This window comes from Nyctibius grandis, chromosome 26, assembly GCF_013368605.1.
Source record: "Nyctibius grandis isolate bNycGra1 chromosome 26, bNycGra1.pri, whole genome shotgun sequence".
In the NCBI taxonomy this organism is placed as follows: domain Eukaryota; kingdom Metazoa; phylum Chordata; class Aves; order Nyctibiiformes; family Nyctibiidae; genus Nyctibius; species Nyctibius grandis.
In genome coordinates this window covers 7,304,729-7,313,724 of record NC_090683.1, presented here as the reverse complement: position 1 = coordinate 7,313,724, position 8,996 = coordinate 7,304,729, and the positions used below count along the sequence as shown (strand labels likewise).

The following is an 8,996-nucleotide window of genomic DNA, read 5'->3' as shown; positions in this document are numbered from 1 at the left end:
ACCATAGAGAGGGCGGAGCGTGCTAGAACGACTCGTGCCTGGGGCCAGTCTATGGCACCAGCTCTGTGATGTGTCGCGGACCGGTGGCAGTGGGGAGGCGCCGCGCCGCCGGGGCCGTGCCCCCTCCCGGGGCAGTGTCCGCCCGGCTCCCTTCGCGGCGTGGCCGCCCCCGGGCCCCCCTCAGCGAAGAGCCCACCGCAAGAAAAGCGGCTGGGGAGGGCCGCGGGCCGCAGCTGTGGCGGCTCTGCAGCTCGTCTGCAGGCAGCTGCTCTTCTCTCCCCTGTCCAGTGCCGAGCTGGCCAGAGCGGCCTGACCCGGCCTCGGGCACCTGCCAGGGAACGGCCGCTCCCTGGCCTCAGCTCTGCCCCTTCCGTAAAGCCTCCCCCCCCGCAACAGGTCTCCCCTCTCCCGTCACGCCCCGGTGCCCGCTGGTGAACAAGCTGCCGTAGGACCGGAGCTGCACAGCGGCTACAGCAAGGGCCGAGACCCGCTGCACAAAACCCCGTCACTCACCTCTGGTTGCACCAGGCCCTTTATTTGTGAGCAGACGGTAACGGTACAAGTGCGTAACAGCAGGGCAGAAGCACCGCTGGAAACTCAGCAGCAGGGGAGGGAAGTGCACAGCAGAATCAGCAATGTGGCAAATACAAAAAGCACTGGAGAGATGTGACGGGCAGGGAGGATTTCGGAATGGGACGTGGAGCTGCTTCATCCCTGCTTCAGGGAGGAAGCTGACTACTTATCCTTTCAGTGTGATCTCAACATGATTTAGTGAGGAGCAGCACTCTGCAACGGCTCTCTAAGAGGTGCTGGCTTAGGAAGCATATTTTGGAGACAGGATCAGAGACTTCAACAGTCTTCAACTATTCTGACACTTTGGTTCTATCCTTCAGTGGGACAGATACAGGAAAGCGCTGAACTGCTGAGTAAAAATTTTAGTCCAGCAACTCCCAGGCTCCTATTTTACCATCTAGAATGCATCATGCAGCATCTAAATTAGAAGTAAGGAACAACATTTAACCCCTCCATCATTTAGGGGATACAACTGCCAGCCCTGGGAGAAGAGAAGGCTGCCAGGGCTGTTCCTACTATAAAGTCTCTTGGATAGCTTTGCAGCTTCAGACAAAAAAACACCAGACCCCAAACCCAGTTGTTTCCCGACATTTGTGCAAACTAAGCTTGTCCAGTCAGAGATGAACTCTCATGCTTGTTTGAGTTGAAAGCATTAAAAGCCAAAGCATACAAGAAAACAATACAACAAACAGCATGTGCTGGCCACCACACACCACTGACTGGAAAGCAGCTTTTTGGCTCCTGGTACAAAATGCATTTTCTTCTCACTGAAATGGATGCCATTAAGGAACAGCTAGTGGATAGCTTTTTTTAAAAATACATACATACAAAAATGCATATTTTCACCTGCTGTACTGGACAGCTTAAACCAGCCGTGACCCAAGAGCCACTCTCACAAGGTGTTTTGGCATGACACACAGTAGCTTTTCTTAAGACTCAGAGACATAGAGACATCAGTCCTGTTTCTTGCTCTTGTTGTGCAGGTGTCATTAGATTCTGGTGATGTAAATGCAATTCAGCCAAAACATCTCATCACAGTCTTCCTTTTTTCAAGTTATGAAATACTTGAATTCAGGACAGAAGTGCAAAATTATGCAAGGAGGAAACAACTAGAGTTAGTCTGACTAATAGGGCACTGCCTCCAAAGTAGCAGGGAAACACAGTGTGGCCCACTCTGATCAGCCACACAGAGACACCCCATGCACTGGTCACTCTGCTGAAGCGTCAGCCGTGATAAGGCACTGAAAAAAGAAAGCTGCAATCTGAGGGCAGCAGAGTCCACATTCAGAAGGTCAAAATATGTTACCATCTTTGCATGAGATGGAAGTCTTATCCAGGAAACACCAGGCCTCCTGTTTAAGGCATAGATTGAGAAGAAGCCCCAGAAGTTTGTCTCCCTACGACTTGCCTTTGTGGTGGAATATGCGGCACCCAAAAGCTCTGCCAACCTGTCTCTGTCATGGCAGGTGGTGGTACAATGGGTGAGGTGGTGTGGCATTCCCCCTGCAGTCCACGTACTGGTAGTCTTCAAAAGCCAGCTGCTCGGAATGACACAGGTATGTGCAGGTCAGGGTACCCCTGCAAGGCAAAAGCAGACCAGAACTGCACTTGTGATTGTCCCAGACTTCTCATAATGTAAAGGTCCCATGGCGAACTCCCGCTGCCATTCTGTTTTGTCCCTATTACACAGCCCCAGAACACAACAGTCAAGATACCCTCAGCTCAATTTCACGTGTTGGAGAGGGAAAGCATCTTTCAGACTGCATTAAAGCAAGCCTTTACAAGATCACTACCATCACAACAGATGCGTTGGCCATTCTAGAAGCCCGTTAAGACTTCCTACCTCAGCATAACATTCCTGTGCTATTTCATCATTTACCTGTTCCCAAAGTGCTAGTGCAAGTCACAGCGGGTGGTTGTTTACGGAGTTAGCTAGACAAAAGCATATATCTTTCAATCACTACCTTTCTTGCCACCTCAAAAGCTGTCTGCATCAAGTAGTTTCTCCTAACACTGTGCAATCCATCAGTGAGTAACATCATCAGGAGGAGATGTGGTGCAGAAAAGTATAAAGATGACTAGAATAATCTGCAGCTTCTGGCTAACGGAGAGCTTGCAGCTAGAGAGAGCCCTGTCAGCCCACAGCATCAGCTAAGAAGGACAAAGTTGCCTTAAAAGCCAGAACCATTCTCCATGCTGTCCAAAAGGCACCATTTTTACCATGCTTTGAGTAGCGTGGGGCTTCTCTGCACACTTTACCAGTTTAAACTTTGCATCACTCAGCACTAATTACAGTTAAAACCTGCATTAAGACCCATAAAAAAAGAAACTTAACAATACAGCCCTTCAAATTGCAACAGAAGATCAAGATTTAAATACATGTTTCAGGAGATCACCAGTGACATTTCTCTAGCTACTTGTGAGAATTCCAGCCTGGCGTACCTCCAAGAGACTCACACACTTTCTCCAATCAAATGCTTTTGCTAACATTCACAGTAAATTTCCAGATACAGCAGGTGAATCCCTGGCCTTAGATTAGCACAAAAGACCGGGATGCAAAAGCAGTTCCTCCTTCCTGAAGGAATCATGGACTCAGTGACAACAGTCTGCAGATGGTGAACCTAGAGGTCCATCTTCCAAGAGTGGACTCACAATCTGGCGTCTGTCACCATAGGTGTGCAGAGACCCCTCTAGTGCACACAGGCTACACAAGGAGACAACTTCTGCTGCAGTTTTCCAAACTGGCGTAAACTCAGCTAATGAAGACCACTCTTCCTTCATGGCTGCATGGAGGTGTTCTAGCACTGCTATACCTCGTAAGAGCTTCTCTGTCTCACACACCAGGTTTAGCTCTAACTCAGACCAGAGTAGTAGCAACCTGTCCCAGCAGGAGCTGTATTATAAAACTGCAGTTGTGCTCCTTCCTCCCTGTCAGGGAGGAACAGCCAACCTGCATCTGCTTTCCCAGCAGGGTCTGTTGTACTCTACAACACAGTCAAGCTGAGCATGGTCCTCTAGTCCATCCCCTGAACAGGAGCTGCGTCAGGCAACAGAATCTGCGTTAGAGCCAGCTTCATCCTGCCTTGCTCTCGGCAGCTGCTGTCAGAACACTTGGAGGCAATCATCCACACAGAGTCCAGGCTCAATAAGTCTGCCCACAACACCACAAGGAAGGCAGGCGTAATGGAACCAGTCAGTACTTCTAGGTCTGGATCAAAGAATTACTTCCCAACAGCTACAATCACTATTCCAGAAAGAAGTTTGCCTTAAGTAACAGTGACAGCGTGAGCTGTCAGTCAGCCTGAATCCAGGGGATTTCTCAGGGCAACGATGGCTTTGGAGAATTATTTCCTCCTCACACCTCAGCACACCTATCCGGGTAACATTCACACTGCAGGCAGTCCTGGTCTTGACGAACACTGACTGCAGACCTTCTTGAAGGGAGCTGAGGAACAACGTAGGTGACATGGTTGTTAGTTATAGCTCTGAACCAGGCATCACTTACTGTATATGCAGCAGAACATTGTGAACTTTGACTTTTGTCCAGGTGCAAATGTTACTACAAGACAAAAGAGAGAGTTAATTTCACAGGAGCTGCCTGCACCATGTGTCTCCTGAATTATTCCATTGCTTCTCTGCTTCTCCAAAAAGGTCTGTCTTTGCAAATATTCTGACAACAGCTATACAAAGTTATTCAAGCACAGCAGTATCTATATCAGTAAAACATGGCTTTGCTTGTGTAACTAACTGTGGATCTAGTAAGCATGGGCCTCGTAAATACGCAATGCACCCCCCCATCTGCACAGAAGTTTTGGTTGCTATGAACTTCACACAGTTTGCTGGTCATTTGCAGAGAAATGCATGCTCACAAACAGAGCATTTAACATTGACATCCTAGACATCAAATTGATATCATCACTTACTCATCAGACATTGTTGAGCCAACACTATGCAGAGAATACCAATAAATACAAAAGGAAATGAGTTTAAAATGGATGTGCCAGACTTATATCCAGATCAGCTCCACACATTAAACTGAAAACAACATGCTCACTCAGCTTCACTCTACAGACAGGACCAGCACAAGAAATCTCGTCATGAAAAGCCTATAAGTATTAATGTTACTTGCTAACTAAGGGAAGAAGTCTTCAAGAATTACTCACTAGGTGTTGTCGTCCAATATCCTACTGGCCACCATATAATAGATCTGCAAACGCGAACAGAAGAGAAAGCAGGAAGTACACAAGAACTACAGTTACATTTGTATACAATTCAGAGAGGTGAAGTACAGAGAACTGCACTCTCATGAGGTGTCTGAACCTGAATTTCAAGATCTAGCCTAACAATTGTTTTTAACAGTAGGTAAGAAAATAGAATCAGAAATCAGATCTAAAAAGGCCTTAAAAAGGTCATCTAGGCCACACACCTAACCTTTACACCAAGAACAGATCAGCTGTGCTCAAACTGTTCCCACCAGGATTTTGTCTAACCTGTTTTTAAGCTTGCCTTCCCGAAGTGTGAAGTGGGAAGCTACACGTGGAAGCGCTCTGAGTATTTGGCAGGCAGATGACAAAGGAGTGGATCAAGCATACAATAAGCACGTCCCTGTCCAGGACATCCACACTAGTTTAGGAGAAAACGCAAGAAACAGCAGAGCTCACCTGGCTGCTCCGCAAAGGGCTCATATTCAGCAGGGTTTTCATGGTGGTCTTCCCTATAACCAGGGACTGGTGCAAAACCTCTATGTCTAGCTGCACAACAGTGACCAGGTAGAAGTTGTTATTAGTTACGTTCAGCACGTTCTAGGGAGAGAAACAAACAAACAAAAAAAACCCAAAACACAAATCACCTTGCAGCAGAGCCATATGTTACCGTTGCAAAGCTATGACCTTACAGCAACACTAGACCACATCATCCCTTTCAAATTTTCAGACGTACATCCAGCCTGGCCACAAAGGCACGTACGCTGCAGTGTCTCTCGTGACAGTCAAAGGGGGACAACCAAGCAGCTCAAGGATGCAAAAGGATTCCCAGAATTAATCACAGTGCTGTTTCTACACAGCCCCTTTGGCCACTTTGTGTGACTTGCTCACTCGCAGCCAGGCCAGCCACACCTCTTGATGCTGTAACACGCTCTGGACATCGATTCCAAGCAGCCAGAGAGTGGACTGAGATGGTGGGAATGCCAAGACTAACTTCAGACAGTGATCAGTTAGTTAGCCTACACATGGAGTGGCATAGGAGATAAGCAGGGAGCCCTTCAGATCCACTCTTTGTGAGCTGAGCACTTACCGTCATGTTGAGGTATATGCTGGTGGTGGTGGCATTAAAGCCAACGGAGGAGGCAGTCAGCCCTGCAGGCAGCACAGTAATGGAGCGAGGAAACAGGAAGAAAATGCTGAGAGACGCTGTCAGCAGGCAGATTGTCACAGCAAGACATACATAGAGTTTCCTGCAAAACAGCACCAGGGCCACAGTCATTCTCTTGGTTTGTCAGTTGCAATCACCTGCAGTTCTGCTCCAGCTCAACGGGAGGAGACAATAAAAGCCTGGGTGTCAGAAAACTGGGATGGGTTTGTGCAGGACTATTTGCCAGCTATCAAATCACAGCAGAAGCAGGGTAGAGTCCCACATGCTGACATCGTGCATTACAGTACAAATTGCTGGAGATCCCCAACAACTGCACACAGAAGACTGTCCAACACTCACTATTGCTAAAAAGACAGAGTAAAGACCAAACTTACTGCGATCAGAGCACAGAGCAAAGCACCCGAAGGACTGAAGTTCTCCTTCATATGCAGAAGAAACATTCAACAGATGAGAAAAGGGGAAAATTTAACAGGACGTACGTTCGTCTAGGCTTCAGCCTCTGGTCACCATATGGAATAAGAGCCACCAGCTGCTTGTCTTGCTCTGAAAAAGGTGGCAGCAGATCAGAGACCACACTAAGCGCACAAGTAAATAAAGCAAATTACATCGCAGGACTTTGCACAGCACCCCAGTGTCCATCTGCACTCACTTCATGGGTGATGCTGTCCAATTAGACGCATCCAAGTGTGATACAACTAAGATTTCAGTTTGGGCATTCCCATCTCTGGGCAGAAACACCAATTCCCCAGGGGCTCCAGGGTGGACTTTAAGTAATCACATAGAAACAGCACTACCTGCTGTCCCACCCCATTCTCCCCCAACAGAGGCAGCCCACAGAAGTCACAAGTGAGCTGGAGGTACCAAGACAGGACATTCCTAGACTGGATACAATAAAGACCAACTGGTTCAACCAAGGTCTTTAGGCAAAGAGACACATACCAACCTCAGAAGGCTCAAAAAGCCCTGACACAGAAGAATCACCTACCCCTGGGGATCCTTCCTGTTCCCTGACATGTTGGACAGCTGACGTAGCTTCGATGTGCACTGCCCACGCAGGACGTAGCAGAGTCATTGATACTAGCATAACTGGTGATTTCATCTTCAGCATCCAGTTGCCTGGGTAAGATCAGTTTGCCTTCACTCTCTTTTTGGTCAGGTGTTTTCCAGAACGGTGAGAGTTTTCCACCCATGGTTGAAAGGAGAATTCTCACTAGGTGTCCAACACAAAAATGCATTAAGAAAATTGTCTCTGTGAATGAACCTCCAAGAGCAGCACCATTAGCATTTGTAGTAGATCACAAGTATCCTAACACTCAGCAAGTTTCTTAAAGCACAGCTCTGAAGTTGCTTTAAAAGCTGAGTTAGTGTAGCTCACTCACTCATTTAAACATTCAATCTTCTAGACACCCTAATTACAAGAAAAGTGTCTGAGAATGCCACCCTATAGAACAGCATACCAGATTCTTCTCTATTTCTTAGTATTTGGTAAGAGAGGGGAACACTGACTCAAAGCTCCTGAAGGTTTTGAGATGACAACATAACCCAGAAGAACTGCCAAGTTCTTGACTGGTCATTATTCACCCACATCCAACAGGGAACTCACCTGAACATCAAGGCCTTGGCATTCCCAATCAACCACAGCGTTACTAACAGTAGCCTGACAAAAATCAAATAGTGTGCAAAAAGAATCTAAAAATAGATAATAGAATCTAAAGATAGCCTAATTTTAAAAGTTAAAAATACACTTGAACTCATTTTCCCAGGCTTCTGACAATCAAAAACGTTTACATCAGCTCCTCATAATACTCCCAAAAGCATTAAAAGGCAACTGTATTTTCATTGCAAAGACGTCAGTTGAATGCAGTTTCCTACCTGTGCCAGTCTTTCCTCCAGGCAGTCTTCTTCCAGCAACTCAGACATAGGTAGGATGTTTAGCTTTGATGAACAGCAGCTTCTACATTTGCCCAGATGATCTGGAGGCTTTGCATGAACAACCTCTCAGGGCTCTATCATAAATCATACTGGGGATGAAAATCACCATCTGGCAGTGGAGAACCACGACGACAGAGTTATAGAGCACAGGGCTTATTCCACCGCCCACAAACCTGGACCACAACGGCAGGACATGGGCTGATTCCAGGGGCAGTTGCTGTTTTCCTTGCTCACAAAGGAAGAACCAGCATCTCATTTAACTAGCAGAGATGGACACGGCTGCCACGCTGCCCACCAGCCCTGGAGGGCCACAGAGGGACCTTTCATGAGCCCAGTGCTCCAGGCTATGAAATTCTGCAAGATGCTGCCCGGAGGCTCAAGGTAATTCAGCCTTCCCCACCTTCTTGCAGCACGCAGAGGTGAAGGGAAGGACAAAGACGCCTGAAAGATCTAGGAAGGGCCTCGTGTTATTCTACCACAAGTCCCCATCTCCGCAGCCTCTGGAGGGCCCCAGGCAGCGAAGCTGGAGCTTTGCCTACACTCTCAGTTAGCATTTACCAGCTTTTCAGACACAAGCAGCGAGAAGTGGGAGCCTTTTTCCAGAACTGGGACAACCAGGAAAGCTGGGGGAGTCACGAGTGGGCACCAGAGGGACCACGCGAAAGGCGCAGTGGGTGCGGTTTAACCCCGTCACGCACTGCCCTCAGGCGGTCTCTCGGGTTCACCGTGACCCCTGTAACGCCCCGCCTCAGGCACCGGTACCGCCGGGCAGAGTCCCGAGGCCTAACGGGGGAAGCAGAGCGCAAAGGCGGTAACTAACGGGAGTGTGGAGGAGGACCGGCCCCCGCTACCACGGGGCAGCCCGGGCGCACGGGGCGCCGCCAGTCCCCGCAGGCCCGGCTCGGCCCCGCCGCCAGCCCCGCACCTCCGCCCGCCCCCGCTCACCGGGCGCTGCCGGGCCTCTCCGCCCGCCCCCGCTCACCGGCCGCGGGCAGCAGCCGCGCCCAGCGCCGCGGAACCGAAAGCGCCGCAGGGCGGCACCGCCCCGCCGAGGGCACGTGCCCCCGGCGGAAGCGGCCGCGGCCCGGGGCGGGGCGGCCCGGTCCGGGCCCCCACGGCCG

At 49.2% G+C, this 8,996-nt stretch overlaps 1 protein-coding gene across 3 annotated transcripts; it reads right to left on the bottom strand.

The window, feature by feature from the left end:
* Positions 1-537: 537 nt before the first annotated feature.
* On the bottom strand, positions 538-8,889 carry TMEM106A (transmembrane protein 106A). Of its 3 annotated transcripts, none has more exons than XM_068418787.1 (9): positions 8,821-8,889; positions 7,816-7,984; positions 6,929-7,153; positions 6,423-6,486; positions 5,866-6,025; positions 5,235-5,375; positions 4,737-4,780; positions 4,079-4,132; positions 538-2,151 (listed from the first exon to the last, which is right to left on the bottom strand). In XM_068418787.1, the coding sequence occupies exons 3-9, from the start codon at positions 7,131-7,133 to the stop codon at positions 2,031-2,033; spliced, it is 789 nt and encodes a 262-aa protein (XP_068274888.1). In that variant the 5' UTR covers positions 7,134-7,153; positions 7,816-7,984; positions 8,821-8,889; the 3' UTR covers positions 538-2,030. The 3 variants fall into 3 exon arrangements, with proteins under 3 accessions (XP_068274888.1, XP_068274889.1, XP_068274890.1); XM_068418788.1 differs by having other exon boundaries at positions 7,816-7,949; XM_068418789.1 differs by lacking the exons at positions 7,816-7,984; positions 8,821-8,889 and adding an exon at positions 7,547-7,573.
* Between the last annotated feature and the right edge of the window lie 107 nt (positions 8,890-8,996).

Bases quoted from the DNA above. Each gene is read 5' to 3' on its own strand.
- TMEM106A (XM_068418787.1), bottom strand. From the start codon at position 7,133: ATGGGTGGAAAACTCTCACCGTTCTGGAAAACACCTGACCAAAAAGAG. The intron at 6,026-6,422 runs GTACGTCCTGTT...GCTGTTTTGCAG, and splicing joins AGGCTGAAGCCTAGACGAAC to GAAACTCTATGTATGTCTTG. The intron at 4,133-4,736 runs GTGAGTAATTCT...TTTGTCTTGTAG, and splicing joins ATATTGGACGACAACACCTA to TAACATTTGCACCTGGACAA.